This window comes from Phyllostomus discolor, chromosome 10 (genome assembly GCF_004126475.2).
Source record: "Phyllostomus discolor isolate MPI-MPIP mPhyDis1 chromosome 10, mPhyDis1.pri.v3, whole genome shotgun sequence".
NCBI classification, from domain to species: Eukaryota; Metazoa; Chordata; class Mammalia; order Chiroptera; family Phyllostomidae; genus Phyllostomus; species Phyllostomus discolor.
The window spans coordinates 89,618,078-89,636,039 of NC_040912.2; the positions used below are offsets into that span (position 1 = coordinate 89,618,078).

Genomic DNA, 17,962 nt, shown 5'->3' on the forward strand with positions numbered 1-17,962 from the left:
GAAGGGGCATTTTCTAGAACCACCTTCTCAGTTGAATGTCTCAGTTGTAAGAAGTTTTCATGTTAGCTCCCTTCCCCTGGGGAGAAAAACAGGAAAAAAAAGAGAAAACCACCCACTTAGAAGCAGAATGAAAGGGGGAACGTGGTGTCCGCAGGCGTCTTCGTTGGCCTCTCAGTTTCCGTACGGGCAGCGTTAAATTGCGACCCGCTCCCCAGACGGGATGAGCATCGCGTGGAAATACGGTTGGTCTGGGCGCAGCCTGTGGCTTTGGGCAACGAAACAGCACAAAGGCCTCTCCCGCATCTTTGATGCTGTTTTTTATCGTCTGAAGTTCACGGTGATGGACAGCTCCAAAGCTGTGATACTCGTTAAATCCTCCAAGTTGGAATTTAATACATCCTATAATTGAGGCTGTCATAAAATCGTTCCAGGCACCCGAAGGCCACTTTTATCTCTCCCTTGTCTTGGTGTCCCAGACAGCTCCTTTCTGAGGAATCACTAGCATTTACGCCGTGGTCGAACCTCAGAAAGGGACTGTGGGGAGAGAAGAGGGGCCTGCTCAGGCTTCCGAGCACACGGTCTTGCAGATGCATCCCACTGCTGCCTGCCAGCGGCGGCGGGAGTCAGACGCACCTTCCAAAGGACACCTGCCTCCACACTGACCGCCCCAGCTGACTGCTTTCGCCTCGGCCCTTTACCGGCGCGCTCCTAGCTTGGGGCAAACACTAACGAAAACAGAAGCACAAACAGCATTTCGAAGGAGCTCCCGTTCACACACGTGCGTGATTGGCTTTCCCAGAGCTGACCAGTTTTGGGATCCACTGACCGCTCATCCCAGAGAGCAACCATAAACTGAGTTCCCCAGACCATTTGGGAATGACAAGACACCTAGCAGGGAAACAAACACTAGTTTTAAAGTCTAATCCAAATGTCTCATGTCTTAACCCCAAATGAAACCAATCCGCCATGGAGGAGACTTTTCTGGTTCCTGGTGTGGCCAGGCATGGAGGCATTCGCCGGGGCAGGAGGGAGGTGGACTGAGGAGGCAAGGCGGTTAATGATTAATTCCGTGTTACTAGACCCATTTTATGAACGTGAAAGCTGGTGCGCAGAGAAATGAGGTAGTTGGCCCCAGGTTATGCTTCTTCTCGGCTGAGGAAGGACATGGACGCAGGTAATTTAGCTCCGGCACACCCTTGAACCTCAGCAGGTGCCGAGTGACTATCTCTCTCAGACACACGGCGGGGACGGCCCCTGCCACGGGGACCCGTCGGGGTCCTTCCAGGAAAGTCCAGCAGCTTGCATGGGGCCCAGGCTCAGGGAGAGAACCAGGGGGCACCCCCACTAGACCCGGGACTCTCTCTCTCTTTCTCAAGACTGTGTCTCTAAATAACTCCATGAATCCACGTTCCTGATAGGAAAAACAATGTTGGACATGAGCCTCCATTTATATATTCATTTATAACTTTTGCACATATGCTGCTGAATTAATGGGCATCATAAAACATGCATAAAAGGAAAAATTATTCTCATACACCAAAGGCTTGCCATAAATCCACATCAAATAGCATGCACCTTCCCCAGCGCTGGGGGGGGGCTGTGTCCCTGACCAAAAACATTTATTTTTAATAATGTGGGTCAGGTTTTATTTTGAAGTTCATCAGAACTTCTTGGTTTAGAACCCAGTTTTCCTGTAATTATTTCCTGATTATGTAAGATGATTTACCCATATGTGGATTGGAAAAAAAAATGCAATGCAAGGCCTTTGATGTATTATTTAACTCAAAAACTATGTCTTAAAACAAAAACAAAGAGCCTTTTGAAAGCCTGCAGCAAGACACCCCCCAGAAAAGGTCACCCGGCAAGAAAAATTCTCTCTGGAACTACTCTTTTAAATCCCAGAAACAAAGCCAAAATGTCAGTCCATTCTTTTTACCATTTTTCACAACAGCACAACCGCCAGTACACAGCGTGAAGCGCTGGAGTTCACACTGTCTAACCTGCCGCCAGTGAGAGGGCAAAGGCTCGTTTTTCTGACCACAGCAATAACACACACGCACATGCGCACATTAAACGTTAAATTAGAAGGAAGCGTTTCGGCAATCCTGATGGGCGTGAGCCCTCTGACAGTCCCCGAGTCCCATCAGCCCCTGCTGTCGCATTGTCCAATCAGCTGCCCTTTGAAACCAAAAGTTAATGGAAAGAGGAGGAGCTTCGCAAGGCTGCGTCAACACCTCACCTGAAAAGCTCGTTTCAAACCAGGACTCCCACCAGCCAGTTGCCTCTCCAGGGCTCCCTGCACCCTGCACAGTAGGGATCAGCTCTTCCCCTTCCACTTGTGTGGGCGTCGCTGGAGCTCGGGAGAGGCTAGAGGAGCATTTCCAGCTGGAGCCGCGGGACCCTGAACCCCTGTGTCGTCCTTTCCCTGCACGAATCTCAACCTGACAAACTGTGAAATGAGACCCGTGTCTCCCGTGTTAAGGGTGCAAGGTCAAGGTGGCCGATAAGACGGAAGGTGGCTGGGTTGCAAACAGGCCGACCCAACGCCCCAGGCCAGGCCCATGGCAACCAGGGCTGTCATCTGCCCCTCAGAGTGCCCGCCTCATTCCAGTCTTGTTTCACTTTATTCGGAAACCTCAGGTGGGAGATGGGGCGCTTCCTTGCAGTTTGTATTTGAGGTGGTACGTTCGGCAGTGAGAAACCCAGGAACTAAACTATCTCTAGAAGTGTTTCATAGAAGGCTTTTAAGTCATCAGGTGCCTAATGGGGGTTATTAATTGCCTTCTGTGCTTCAAAGGGACTCTTTCTCCAGGTGCTTTGTTGAGATGCCTAATGAATCAGTATCTGCCGCAGCCCCTTAACCTCCCCCCTGCTCTAGGGCTGTGAGGACAGAGGCTGGAAATGTCCTTCCCACGGGAAGCACACCGTACCAGTTTCTCAGGGACATTCCATTCTTATGTGAGGATCCTCTGTGTCATCACACGGTTATGTCCTTGGTAGGCACCGGGACTTACATGAGAACGTTGCCACCCTACCCTTGTCTGAGCAAACGGCTCCAGAGGGTGTTTGTGTTCAAGGCGCTGGTTAGAGATTTCCACCTCCATCCTTGGCCGCTAGTGCTGCCCAGGGTGCAGGCGGGGGAGCCTGGGTGGGAGGACAGCCATGCACCGCCCTGGGGGATGTCTCTCCCCTGCCTCCCAGCACTCATCTTAAAGGTACTGATCTCCGAGCCCCCGTAGAAACTGGTCCAGCGTGGGTGCTCAGAGAACAAAGGAGGCCGTGGAGGAAGGAACGGGGTGGGCAGCAGTGGAAAGAACTGGAGAAAATGCAGCATGGAAAATGACGGGGCCGGGAATGAGAAGAGGCCCAGGCAGCACAGGGCTGGGGGGTCACGGTAGGAGCGTGGTTTTTGCTCCGAGGAAGGCTGAGCTGCGCGACGTGGGTTGTGAGACGACCACTCTGGCTGACTCACCTCCACTTTCCTAGCCCAGAAAACCAGTGTCCCAAGCCCCTGCTCTAACGTCCGGTTGCGAGGAGTGGCCGGGGTCCTAAAAGCCAGAGTCTTGCATGCGTCCTCGCACCCAGACTCCTGAAAGAGACAGGTGGGAGGCATATTTGAAACAACTTCAGGATGGTTTACTCTCAGAGGCTTGAACTAGAAATGGGAATGTTCAAGTCCCTCTTCGCCGGGGCCCACCACAAGGCCATCACCGGGAGTTCTGATGTGACGGCGGGGGGTAGAACGCAGGCATCGGTGTGGTGCGGAGGCTCGGGGGGTGGCTCTCACGCCCGCCTGGAAACCACCTCTCCGGGGGCCGGCGGACATTGCTGCCGTGGGCAAGCGCTGCTGTTTTTCCTTCTGTGTCATCAGAGCTGGGCTGTCCAGTCCGGGGGCCACTGCCCTCGTGCGGCGAGTGCTCGCACTGGAAACGAGGCCAGTCCCAGCGCAGACCGACGTGCTGCACGCGCAAAACACTCGGGGGGCCGTGGCGACTGTGGCTGAGGAAAGAGATGTCAGATGTCTCAGTCACCTCTCCATCAGTTGCGTGTTGAAAGGCTATTTTAGATATACTGAATTAAATACATTGTTTAAATTATAATTCAGTAGTTGTTTTTTTTTTTTTACTTTTTCGACGTGGGTACAGGAGCCTTTCAAACTGCAGACGTGGCTGGTGCCGTGTTCCTTGCAGGCAGCGCTGATGCAGAGCATCTCAAGGGCCCCCTGTGGCCGGGCCCACGGCCCTCTGTCCGCCTGGGCTTCCGAGCACACCTGCCCTGCAGCCGCCCCCCGGGCTCATTTTTTTAAAGAAAAATGCTGCATGTTTTTCTTAGCTCCTTCTTCCAGGTCAGGTATGAGTAGAAGGCATTGAAAGGCAACACTATACAGTAAGTTCTTACTTGCTGTTAAGTAAGAACTAGCCAGACGTGTGGTCACAGGCGAGTTACTCACCTTCTCTGAGCCTCCACTCTGTCCCCTGGAAAATCTGAAAGCTGACGTGTCTCTCAGGGGGCCGTAAGGCTGCGTAACACAGTTCCTAACTCCCCACGAGTGGTGGGCTCTCTCCGGAATCGGCCCTGCACTCTGGGGAGAGCGGAGAGGCATCCCGGCTCCGGCGATGAGACTCGGCAGCCGCCGCGATGCCCGCTTCCCACCCCCCACAGAGGGGCAGAAACTCGTCGCCTCCCACCCCACCCCCGAGCTGTCTTTACGTGGCACTTCTTCCCTGTGATTGGACATAAACTCTCAGCATGTCAGGCTTACACTCGGATAGAAGTACAAAACAATTGAAACGCACAGTGTCACTTGGAGAGAATACCGTGATGGTCAGACTGTGACACGGCAAAGGGAAACGGCCCGGAGGTCTTTTCTTGGAAGCCACAGGAGGGTCCTCAAGCTCCAGCGCGCCGATGAAACTGTCCCATTTGCAGCAGCTTGCTTTATCTTGCAGTTCACATGCGACCTCCGGTCTTCCGGCCTTCTGACCTCATAACCGTTACCTAAGAGTGCTCATCGGTCTCAAACTGGAAGACTTCATTTGTACACCATTTTGTCCCATTTCTCCCATTGTCACAGCAACTTACTTTCTTTTTTTAACTTTGGGACTGAATTCATTGAACCGCTTTGTCTTCAAAGGCTTCCGTCTTTCCAGGGACACGAGAAGACCCGCGATTCTCCTGGTTCTCCTGGTTCTCAGGAGACCGCGCAGCTGCTCTGAGGCAGGTTCCTGTGCGGCCAGGCCCCCTGCCCTCTCCGGGTGTCGGTTCCAGTTAGGAGGAAGCCGGGACGCACAGGCCGTGCGCGTTTTACCTCGCCGTCCGTGGCCGCCATTCCTTCCAAACAGACGCACCCTTCGGACCGGGATATGTTTGCCGGCATTTCTTTACGCCCAGCACTATGGGAAGGTGAGAAGTTAGGAGGAAGTGATTTTTAAACCGTCCCCAAACGGTGGAACACAAGCAATGGCAATGGGCAGGGAAATGTGACGGTTGAAAACTGCAAGGTGCGCGGCTGTTGAGCCCTGGAGGAGCAGGCTGCAGGCGGAGACCTTGGAACAGGGCCAGTCTCACTCCCTGAGCCGGGATCCTCCGCGGTAACTGTGGGGTCAGAGCCTCGCGCTGCCGGAAACCTGTGCCTTCGGACCCAGCTTCTTCTTCAGAGGGCTGGCCGGGGAGCTGAGACAGCGGAGAGCCTTTCGTGAGGGGGTCCTGAGCTCGGAGCGGCACGTCAGGTGCGGTGCACTCTCCGCCTGGCCTGGCCTGGCCTCTCTCCCGCCGCTGGGACTCGCTCTCGCTGCTCCCTTCATGTCGGGGGACAGATCGGTGAGCAACTCTGGCAGGTGAGGGCTCGGCCGGTCACTAAGCAGCAAACACTTTCCGGAAAGCCGTGTTGAGGTCTTCCAGAAAGTGCGTGTGCATGCGTGTGGCTGTATTCTCACACATTTTCTGCGGGAAATGTATGCACACGCATTTACATACACATGCCCCCAAAATACACACACACTCATTTTTCTGGAAGACCATTTGGAGTTTGATTTTATGTAAGTATACAGTGTGTGTGTGTGTGTGTGTGTATGAATGCACGTGTATCTGTTGAGAGACAGGGCGACAGAAAGCCTTTTGCAAGTACTTTTCATTTATTTCTCATAAGAATAAATTTATTTTATACAACAACGAATAAACCTATTCGTTTTGCACAGGTGTGGTACAGAAAAAAAGAATCCACACAGGGAGAAAGTTTCTAATGTGGGGGAAATATGAAAGTAAAAATTTAGTTGTCAGTTTTGTAACTGAAGCTGTCTCCTCACTTGAAAACGCTGTTTTCGCTGAAGCAGAGGACAAGAGCGCCCAGCCAGTGCCGCACCGAGCCGGTTTCCCCGGCGAATCACCGGCACTTCCGTGGCGGGTTCCAGCGCGCGCTCACTGCGGCGGGTGGCGGCGTCCATCGGTCAAGGCCATGCACGATAACATGGGGAATCACCAGGGTGCGTCCTTCTTCTTGTCTTTCCTTTCTCCTCGTCCCATTTTCACTTTCCTTCTCCTTTCCTCCTTTCCCCGAAAGGCAAAGTTTAAAACTTTCTCATGGCAACCTCATTTTCAGGAACCCTGGGCAATTCGTAATCCTGAGTGTATTCTTTCCAAAAGGTACTGGTAGACAATCATTTCTTGACTTCTTTGAGGTGAGTCTTTGCTCTTTACCCCATATTTTGCTTTCCTTGGAGAAACTGCCCTTGAACCATGGTGGATGATGCTGCAGACACTGTGCCGACATGTCTTAGACTTTCCTTGGGGCAGGTGGTGGCAGATATTGTGTAACTTTAAAAAAAAAATGTAAAGATGGCCAAATTGGTCCATAACACCATCAACTCATTCATTAATTTAATAAGTGTGCACTCCGCACCTGACAGGAACCGGGGATTTTTCTGGGCTCACGAGACACAAAGTAAAATAAACTCTAGTTGCTTGCCTCCGAGGAACTCGGGGTGCTCAGTGTATGTTTGCGCAAACTACCAGCTGTTGTTCAGTGAGCGAAAGCCTAGGGAGTGACTCTGTTCTGAATTTACTTCATAGAAGAGTGCAGGTTCCAGCCTGATTCTCGCAGAAACCAGTGAAAACCGGTGTGGAACAAAGCCGGGGGCTGAGGGAGGGGGACTGGCAGACCAGAAAGGCGGCCTGGAGCCGGGACGGGCGGACTCAGGGCGACGACAGCACCCGGCCCCGGGGGACCCCTCCTGTCCACTTCCTGGGCTCCACGTGGCCTCTGAACAGATTCCCGTGAGCACCTTTTCCCAAGAGGTGCAGCGCGGTCTTCCTGCTCCACCAGAAACCCTGGGCCGCCGCCTCAGGTCACTCTCCCAGGATGGAGCCAAGTTCTTGCATCACATGAAACAGAACGGCATTGGCCCCTGATACTGGACAGGTTCACGGCCCATTCTCGAGAGCAACCCCAGCTGAGCTTCTCTGGGCCGTTCTGCAACCCTCCAACATGTCTGCGTGAATCCACTTCCCGTTTGGCGAGTGAGCCCCCAGACGAGCACCCACATTATACCGCGTGGCGTGTCCTCCAAGGGCGATTTGGGGGCTGGGCTGGAACATCCCAGCCAATCTCCAGGGTTAATAAACACACCAGACGAAGTGGCCACATAGACCACACGGCTGCCATAAGGAGGAGTAACAAAATTTGTAACGTGTGGCTCCACTGACCTTCGTTGGTCAAGAAAGAGAGGTATCTTGATTTTATTACAAAAACAGGGACTCCTGCCTTCTGCACACACCACGCTGACCCCTCACTCAATGCCACAGGTGAAGCTGGCTGCAGGGAAGGCCTCACCTCATTCACTCTCCCTAGAGCATTCCGGCCCACCGACGGCCATCCGTGCCGGCCTGCTTATGAGCACCGTTCCAGAGCGTGGCCCTGGGATTGTGCATGCAGACTCCCCTCCTGGTTGAGACTGAAGTTGTTCAGTGCCGCTGGCTCCTACGCTCCAGGTGAGCGGACCCCCGGCCCCTCCACGGTCCGCTCGCAGACCACGGAGCCCACTGACGTGTTTAAAGTGATGAGCATTGTATCTGTGTCTCGGGGGCAGCACACGGTGTTCAGGATCAGCCTGAGAGGTTTTCCTTTGCTGCCGCTTCTCCTCGGAGCCGATTCAGATGCTCGAAGCTCATTGCGTAGACGCCGACCTAGAGGCAACCTGACCTTTAGAGAGAACTGCGTCGGGAGGGCGTTACGACGGCTCTGCCTTCCCCTGCGCACCCAGAGCAAGCGGAGGTGAACATTCCCCTGTCCCAGGCCCGATGCTGTTCGTCCAAAACGGTTACATTAAATTGAAGAAAACATCAAACAAACAATAAAACATTTAGGAGGGATGCTCAGCATGGTGCACTGGGGGATGAAAGGCAGATCTTGCCAATGCAAGACCAGGAGAGAAATCCTGCATTCCAGGGTAGCAGGGCCCCGGGACTGCAGAGGCAGACCAGTGTGGGCAGAGCTGGGCCTTGCTCATGGCCCGGGGAGGGGCCGGGCCTGTGCAGGATGGGGCTGCTGCAGAGAGGCGCCCCAGCCTCATCACCAGGAGCAGAGCTGCAGAAACCTCACTTCACTCAGTGGCTAGGCAATAAAGTAAAACGCAGGTAATGAGTGTGGTGGTTCCAGGCAATGGGACTCAGCCGTGGCAGAGTTTGGTGACCCTGAGGCTGGGCTCCGGCCCGTGCCTCCTCCTGTAGGGTGTCAGCTCCCCGGCCATCCCCCAAGATGTTACAGACGCCAGACGGAGCTTTCAGGGAGCAGGAGAGCTGGGAGGTGGTAGGGGAGAGCTTTGCCCGGCAGGAAGGAGTGAGCAAACACTCCAGCCTGTGTGTACAGCAGGAGATAAAGGAGGAGGTCTGTTGTCAGGGCCTGAATGTTTGTGTCTTCCCCCTAACCCATACGTGGAAGCCCCAGACCCCAACAGGATCATAGGGAGGAGGTGTCAGGGGGAGGGGGTAACTGGGTTTGTATAAAGTCCGGAGGGTAGGGCCCTCCCGATGAGGTAAGTGCCCTGATGAGAGGAGACTAGAGAGCTACCTAGCGAGCGCTCGCTCTCTCCCTCTCTCCCTGTTGCCACGTGAGCTCAGAGCCAGAAGGCGGCTGCCTGCAAGCCAGGAAGAGAGCCCTCCCCAGGAACACAACCAGCGGCCACCTTGACCTTTGTTACTCACAGCAACAGAACCGGGAGAATGCATTTCTGTGCTTCAGCCGCCCGGTTGCGATACTTTGTTACAGCAGCCCAAGCTGAGTAAGGCAGCCGCCGCCAGGCAGGACCCAATGGGCACGGTTTGTGTGAATGCCTGGGTCAGAGGTGGGTGAGCGGGGGAGGAGCGTATGCTGGGGGCCATTCTCGGGCTGGGAGACCGGTGAACACCTCTTCTCCACCCCGCGTTTGCTGATGTCGTCCCGGCAGCTTGAGTGAGCCGGGGTGCACTGCTTGCACCATGGGAGTGGGCAGCCGCTGCACACCAGGGTCCTCGCCCTGGAGAGGCAGCTGTGGGACACTGACCGGCGTGCCCCTGGCCAGCGAGGGGAAAGCCTTGTGGGAACAGAGGTCCCGGGAGTCCTCACGTTCGAGATTAACCCTAACCTCTCTGCTGGGGTTGCTGTTGCTGTTTTAATTGCTAATACTCAATGGCACTCCTCAATTATCTCTTATGACCTACCCGGAGTGATTCAGCATGGGTAGGCTCTCCTGGCGAACTAACCAGCAGTTCAAGTTTTATTTCTGTGGGGAACTGTTTCCAAATGGCAAGTTACTGACTTTAAAATAAACTTGTGGAAAACAGCCCGCTTGTGAGCTGGGGACTTTCAGTTCTGGGTCCTCGTGGGGACACTAGAGAACAAAAAGAATCACGTCAGATTTTTTAAAGATACAGGATGAATAAGAAGTCCCAGGTGAAAAGGCAAGGAATGGAATGACTGGACTTGGAGGGGAAGGAGATGGGGGGCAACCCAATCACGGGGCGCGTGGCAGCTGCGTGCGCATCTCTCCCCCAGACACGTCGGGGGCCAGGCCACCCGGGGGGTGTCCGTGCGGTCCTGTTCTGGGGTGCATGGTATGCGTATTCCATCTCGAACACTTCCAGATCACTCGCCCCAGTCAAGGGTAGTGCGTATAGGACCCGTTTGGGGGACCAGGAAACATTAAGATCACTTGGGCTGGCTTCGGGGTTCCCAACCCCTCCCTGGGCTGCAGTCGGCAGATGGTATATAACGTATTTCAGAGTTTTGAGAAACGTGATGTAACTCAGCAAATCCCTTCCAGGACACGTCTCAGAGTGTAATCATAAGACGTCTTAGAATACCTAAACCCAGAATGTATCCTTCTCTATCCAAATATGAGTATCATAAAACTTAAGCCATCCCATACGAGCATAAAAACCTTAAAACAGCTATTCTGAATCCATACTACTTGACCATTTAACGAGGGAAAAGGTGTTATCTGGGGCTTGTTAAATCAGTGTTGTTTTAGTTACTCCTTCGGAAGGGCTGGGGATGTGACCTCCCTGAATGACGTTACAGTGCCCTGATTTGGCCCTTCCTGAAACAGTCCGAAACAAAGAAATGACAGCCGTGGATCTGCCCCTTGGAGCCTTAAACGGCCCTCCGCCCTCCCAGGCCCTGGTGGACCGGTTGGTTTACGACGTGGTTCCGGGATAACGCTCTCGAGCCCAGCACAGCCCTCCCTCCAGAACGGGTGTGCATCCGTAAAGCTGCTTAACGGTGACGCTGAAACCCCCAAAAGTGGTCTCTGTGGCGTAGTTTCGGTTTGTTGATCTAAAGTCCTTAGCTTCCTGAATGTCTCTTCGTGATCCGCCTGGATCATCACCAGGGCATCCGAGAAACGGTGTCGGTTCCCGCTGGCCGGACGGCCCGGCTCCCTGCTGCGCCCGGCCCCCCGCCCGGCCCCCACGCTGTCCTGGAGGGCCTCCCACTCCCGTGCGTCGGTCGGCACCGCGGGGAGCCTGCACCCTTGCTGAAGCGCATTTGCAGGCTGCTCCCTCGGTGAACAAGCTGCTCCTCTTCTCCACCCGCAGACAGTGGCCTGCCTCTGGCTCCTCGGGTCCCATCTCCAATGTGTCTGCTCCCGGGAAGCCTTCCCAGGGCCCCAGAGAGCAGGCTGGAGCCCCCTGTGTCGCAGGTCCCCCACCGCATCCACTGACCCCGCACCCGCCACGATGTCGGGCGGTCTGCCGCGTGCTCTACACGGAGAGCGAGGACTGTGACCTCCACGCCCGGCATTGAGGTGGGCCCACCACCGGCACACGACCGATGCCCGCTGCAAGAGGGAGAGCCAGCCCAGGACCTTCCAGGTGGCGAGACGGGGTTCTCGTCTCCCAGCCCGCTGAGAAGGGCACAGACACTTGCCACATACTCATAACACGTAACACACTCGCTGTGTGTCCAGGTGTTTGACACGTGTCCTCCCACGCCCGCTGCTGGACAGAAGGCCCCTCAAGGGCGGTGACACACTTCATGCGTCTCCATGTTCCAGGACGTCCTGCAGTGCCCAGCGTGGAGTGGGTGTGCACTTCACCTGCGTTTGCCAACCACACCCCGGCGTTTCCAGCAGGACGATTCTTCACCGTGCACAACAGACCCACACGTTAGAGTTTCAAGCCATAGACCAAGTCCACACACTCGGTCCGTGTCAAGGCCAAGAGTCACCCCGAATCACTGTGCTGGGCTGACTATTAGGCGTGTTTAACGAGAACAGTCTTCAAATGCCCCAGGTGCAAGAATGCTTTTTAAGTTCACCCCTCCTATTAATTAAAATGCAGTGCGGTGTCTCAGATTCTGTCCGCATGGTGTCGAGGTAGTGGGATGAGAAGAAGGGGTTCCAGGGGCACGGAAGTTGGAGACACGCTTCCAGAAGGACACACGGAGAGGGAGGTGGGACAGGAAGCGCCGAACACAGAGCCAGTCTCGGAGGGGTGGTGCCTCAGGGTTTCCTAGTGTTCGGGGTGGTTTCAAAACACCCCGGGCAAACAGCAGCAAAAACCCCCACAGGAGCTGGTCTGCCAGGAAGTGATTAACAACCAGCCAGCACCCACCAATCAGGCTGCAGGAAACGCCCGAGGAAGGGTTAGTGACCTTTCTTCTAATTTTATCATAATAGGTACTATTTATTAGGTGCTAATTACTTTAAATTTTCTTTCGTAGTTTTCACTCTGATCACCTCCCCTTGCACAGATAACATCCTGAGAAGCTGGTCCAGTCACTTCCCCTGCGGCCACTAACTGTCTGATGGCCACACCAAACTTGAACCCAGTCCGAACTTCACGCCTCGTGATCTGAAACACCGCACCCCGAGCTCCCAGCACTGAGGGCGCGGCCAGGGCTTTCCTGTGGGCGTGACTGTCTGAGGCAGAACCGTCCCAAAGCCGGTGCCCGGGAGCGCCTCCAACGGGTGGTTCGTGGTACATACACCCCTGCCTTCGCTGCAGTGGGTCTCTTGGACCTGACTTGGTTATTGGGTCTGAGTCTTCAGCTGCCGTTCCTCTCCGGCGTGATTCACGGTCCTTAGTCTTACTGTTATATCTGAAACTCACAGGTCGGCACGTTGTTGCACGGGTTTTTTTGATGGTGTGTTCGTGTTGAGGAAGGAACATCCGTCTGCCCAGCCGTTCCCCGGGTCTGGCCCCGTCCTGGCCCCCGAGTCCGTCCTTGGTGAACCGCCCAGAGGCGGACCCTCATCCCGAGTTCAAGTTGCTGACGGTCCCAGCGTCCGACTTCCCCTGACCTCGCAGTTTCTCTTTCCTTTCCAACAGACGTCGGCGCGTTCTTTGAAGAGGGGATGTGGCTGCGGTATAACTTCCAGGCGCCCCCCGGGGCCAGCGGCCGAGAACCGGGCAGCAGGGCGGAGAGCGCGCCGGGGCCGGAGCAGCAGAGCCCGCCGCCGGACCTGGCCCACGAGGAGGTCCGGTTCAGCTTCAGCACCTCCAAGGCGCCCTGCATCCTGCTGTACGTCAGCTCTCTCACCACCGACTTCCTGGCCGTGCTCGTCAAGCCCACCGGTAAGGACGGCGAGGCCGCAGGGGGGACACCCGCCCCACCCCCCGCAGTCGGTTTGCTTTAACCCAGAGCGGCTGCAGCCGGTACAAGAACGGGCCCCTTCCCCTGCCTTCCTGCCCTCGGGGCATGAACAGGAGATGCGGGAAGGGAGCCCTCTCTCCACTTACCACTGTTTTATTTTAATGAGCAAATGTGAATATTCTCCCAATCATCATTCCGTGGTCCTCCTGTGCTGCTATTTGAAAGGAATCGATACAGCGTTTGAATTTTATTATTCGGGAAGATTGCCGTTACTATTTATAGATGTTCGCTATATATGCATTGAAAGTTCCAACTCATCTTTCTTCTCAAAGCAAATGATTCCTGTTGCCATGAAGTGCAGTGGTGATAGACATTTTAACTCATATTTACAAAGTTCAAGACAGCCAGAAGGGAGAAGCATCGTTTTCATAAAGACGCAGCTGAATCCTGAGTCCGAGGAGCTGGGGCAGGCGGAGGGACCTGTGGCAGAGACAGTGCACAGGGCAGCGCCCAGTTTTCTGGGTGATTACAGGACCCACACTAGGGTGCAGGGGCCGGCCCATCAGACGTGACTCTGTGCCTACAGCGGAGCGCACGGCCCACTTCCAGACGCAGAGCGGCCGGGTCGGCCACGCTCTGCGCAGCCACCCCGTGGCGAGTGTGCTCTGAAGAGACGCACAGACAGGCGGAGGGAGGGCACCGCCGGGAACTTGCAAAGGCGGGCTGCGACTTGACCTGCACCCCGGAAGTCAAGTGCAGAGTCGGCTTCCTGCACCATCGTTCCAATACCCGCCCGCTCGTCCCCTTCGCTCCTAAACAGGAGATTGTTTTTAGTCTGTTGGGAGGAAGGAGAACGTGGGGTAAAACGCTGAGGAGCGGGGAGAGAAGCTGCTCCAAAGAAGGGGGCCGCGTGTGCCGGGGGCCTGAGGTGGGGGCGGAACTCCCATTCTGGGGAGGGAGGGAGGGAAAGCGGAGGTAGCGGAAACGGGGCGAGCGAGAGGGCGAGCGGAGCGGTGTGGAAGGAAAGGAGCGGCGAACGCAGAGGAGGCAGAGCATCGTGTGCACCGCGGGAACCGTGAGTGTGTTCATCCTCGGGGCCGCGGGAAGGCTTCGAAGCACTCTAAGTGAGCCGGTGCACCGATCAACTGTGCCTTCTGGCAAGACGTCTCTGCAGGGAAAACCTAAGAAAGAAAAAAGCACAGGAGCAGGGAGACCATCATTCATTCATTCAACAAATACTTATTCACACCTGCTAAGTGTCGGGCATGATTCCATACGTTGCAATAACATGTCGTGAAGAATATGAACAGACATTCCTTCTCTCGTGGAGCTTACAAATATCTGAGCGGGAGAACACAGACAATGAACAAATGAAGGACGGTATGCGGTATGTTGTATGGTAAAAACTATAAGAGAAAAAAATAAGACAGAATAGGGAGGACCTGACCAAGGGGAAGGAGCCAGTAAACTCTGTTCTTGAAGAGGAAGTCCCAGAAATAATCACTGAGAAGATGATGCCTGAGCAAAGACCTAAAGGGGGTGAGGGGCCAGCCAGCCAGATATTGGCGGGGGTAAGAGTCCTAGATGGGAGAACCAGCAGGTGCAGAGGCACAGGGCAGCAGCCTGCTGGCTCCTGGACAAACAGCAGGGCGGCTGCAGTGAGCACGGAGGAGAGTGGTGAGAGATCATGCCTCAGGTGATAGCGGAACGAACGTGGGGCCTAGTGAGCCATTGAGAGTTCGATTTTTTACTGTGAGGGAGGTAGGAGGAAGCCATTGGAAGGTTCTGAGCAGGGTGTCATTCTAACCGCCAGGTAGAGCGGAGACCAGGTGTGCCAGGGGCAGAGCCTGGGGTGGCGAAGGTGAGGGCAGGGCAGACGGAAGAGGTTGGTGTGGCGGCCAGTACGATGATCAGACCAAGGGAGGCGTGGGTTTGGTCTGGGGCGGTAACGGAGGTGGTGCCCAGCAGCAGGATTCAAGGTGTCTGCTGAGGAGCCGAGAGGATTTGCTGACAGATCCCACGTGTGATCTGGGAGGCAGCGGGGAGGTGGAGCCTTCAGCAGGAATAGCCGGAGGGACGAAGGGGAATGTGGGAAACCACAGTGGGAGGCTTCTGGGGGGGAAGGTCAGGAGTTTGGTTCTGCATGTGGTGTGAGTGAGGGGCCACAAAGACACCTCCTTTAGTGGGCTTGCAGGGAGGAAGAGCAGAGAGACAGAACTCGCCTGAGAGTGAAGTGAGGTCAGCAGGCCCGCCTGCAGAGGACAGACTGGTCAGCATCAGGGGAAGCCCGGGTGGCTCACGGATACGGAGTGGCCAACCCAGGCACCAGGGGCTGGAGCTCCGGTGGGGCTGAGGCAGCTGGGTGAGGGCTCTGGTGGGATTCACGTGGGGGTGTTCCCGGTGCCGGGAGACCCTGCAGGTACAGAGATGGAGGAGAGCAGGAAGGTGAGGCACGTTTCCGAGACGAAGACCAACGGTGCTCGAGTGAAACGCCGAACGCAGCGGGATCTGGGCTGAGACACTGAGGCAGCACCCAGAACTGGAGGAGGCTTGTGGAACTCGCTTAGAAAGCAAAAATAGAAAATATAGTTCACTCTTTATTGTCCTAATGAGCATTTCTTTCAACTCCGGGAACAGGGTGGAGTATTTTAAGTGGCACATGGAATGCTGGAACACCTACGTAAGGAAAAGAGGCATTGAGAAACTACTGCATTTATTTATGTATAAAGTCGTGAGAAATGTCTGGAAGGAAACACTGCCAGATACTTAGAGTCGTTATCTCGGGGTGATGGGGTTTCGAACAACTTTCTTTTATTTTTTTTCTTCCTGTGTGCTGTCTCAATTTTCATGTTTTATTTCACAACTTAAAACTCAGAATATCAGTTTCTTGCCTCCAGAAGGAAAATGAATCCGTGAGGTGATTTGCAGTTGGTGAAACTCCATTTTTAAGCTTGGAGATGGTAACTATTAAAATGAAGACTCCAATTTGAGTGGAAAATGAGATTAAAAAATTGATGTCTTTACAAATCACAAGTGAGAAATAGAAGTTACGCTTGCTGTGCAGATTAGTTAGAAACAGGATCTAGAATGCCCCGCGAGTCTTGAATACTCTCTGTCATGCCCGGGAAGAAACAAAGGAGGAGGGAAGAGAGAATGACCCTCAAGGCCAAGGGAACTGGAACCGAGGCAGCGGCCACCCGGGGGCCTGGGAAGCCCATCTTCCTCTGCTCTGCGTCTGGTCTGAAGCCACCTCTGGCCTCAAAAGTAATTGCTTCACTTCCTAGGTCTCAGTGAAGCCACCCAAAATCCCGTGTGTTTATCTTTCATAGATTATGTTTATTTTGAATGTTGTACGCTCGTGATTCTTTCATGCACCGAGTGTCACACTTTGCTGACACCCTGGGCCCGCGCCTGCATCCCGAGTTTGTTTGGCGTCCCACCGAGGACACGGCGGGTCCTGCAGGCGTCTCCACAGCCCTGTGTTGTGACACACATTCTCTTTCTGCCTCCCAGGCTCCCTCCCAGCTCGGGCCCTTCACACCGTGTGCTGCTTCCGCTGCAGACAGTGGTCACTGGTGGCTCCTTGCTGGTAGACGGTGGCCGTGCAGGTGCCTGGTGCCGTTAACTTTTACGGATCAGGGTGCCTCGGAGCCGGCTTGGAATAGCAATCGTGTCGATGGACGGCAAGGGAGGGGGCAGTGTTCCGTGGAGCCCTGCGTGGCGGAGGGTGGGAGACGTTCCATTAACGTGGAACCTGGAGCCAAGACGTTGCTGAGACCCCTCCCTGTCCCGTGTGCACAGGAAGCCTGCAGATCCGGTACAACCTGGGCGGCACCAGAGAGCCCTACAACATCGACGTGGATCACAGGAACATGGCCAACGGGCAGCCCCACAGTGTCAACATCACGCGCCGCGAGAAGACCATCACGCTCAAGGTACACACGTGTGTGCACATCTGTGTGTGTGATACAGTGTGGTAACCTCTGTCCTCTGCACTGCTTGCACATGGTTCTGTGTGGTTTGGTTCTGGAGGTGGGGCAGATGGAAGGAAGGCTCGCTTGGACGTGCGTCTACAAACCCCAGACTAGTGAAGAGGAAGGTTAGGTGGCTCTTCTAGCAGGGACTGTGATGGAGCTGCTGGTGGGGCGGAGATTTCCGAGGGAGAAGCCAGAGTAAATGCTGACTCTGTGAGCTCCGTAGCTTCGCTGCCACGGCCCACACGGCCGCCAGCCTGCTGGTTTATCCGCGCGCCGTCTGCTTCCTCCGTGTGCTCCGGCGTCTGAAGCGTACGGCGTTCCCCAGCAGAGGTCATTCTGCTTTCTCTGACCTCCTTCTTTCACTGTCCCACCCCGATATGGATAACTGTGTGTTTTTTTGCTTCTACGGCTGCTTTTCCTTAAAAGTCCCCAAGACACAGACCTTCCCCAGAATCTCCAACTCGGGCTGTAGATGCTCAGCACACAAAGGGATGGTTGTATTATGACACTCGAGTTGTATTTCAGGTTCATTGGTTGTCCCTACCCCCACCGCCGACTTCCACAACGAACCAACCTGCCTGGGTGCCGCCATGAATAAAACACAGCAGGAGGAGGTCTCCCTGGGAACGGAGCCCAGAGACCAGGGGTGGGAACTGTCGCTGCGCTCTCCGGAGGGTGCGGAGGACAGACACCTGTCGGCGGGGAGAACTGCGGGAGGCTGCCTCGTCAGTGGAGTGCGGCGGCGTTTGGTGGGGTCCGGCGGCATTTGGCGGGGTCCGGCGGCCACTCAGACCTGGCTCGGACTCGGGCGTCTGCTTGCCGAGGGAGGTGCAGCTTGCAAGAAAAGCCGCAGGCCTGTCTCTCTTTGAGCAAGGGCAGATGTCAAGTTCATAGCTTGATGTGGAGTTTGTGCTCGGAC

The 17,962-nt window shown here is 55.1% G+C and overlaps 1 protein-coding gene across 1 annotated transcript in view; it reads left to right on the forward strand.

The window, feature by feature from the left end:
* CNTNAP2 (contactin associated protein 2) overlaps window positions 1-17,962 on the forward strand; it is a 1,722,722-nt gene that overhangs the window by 1,477,571 nt on the left and 227,189 nt on the right. The window contains exons 19-20 of the mRNA XM_028525626.2: window positions 12,802-13,047; window positions 16,868-17,001. Of these exons, the coding sequence (XP_028381427.1) occupies window positions 12,802-13,047; window positions 16,868-17,001 (380 nt within the window). The remainder of the gene's footprint in view (window positions 1-12,801; window positions 13,048-16,867; window positions 17,002-17,962) is intronic.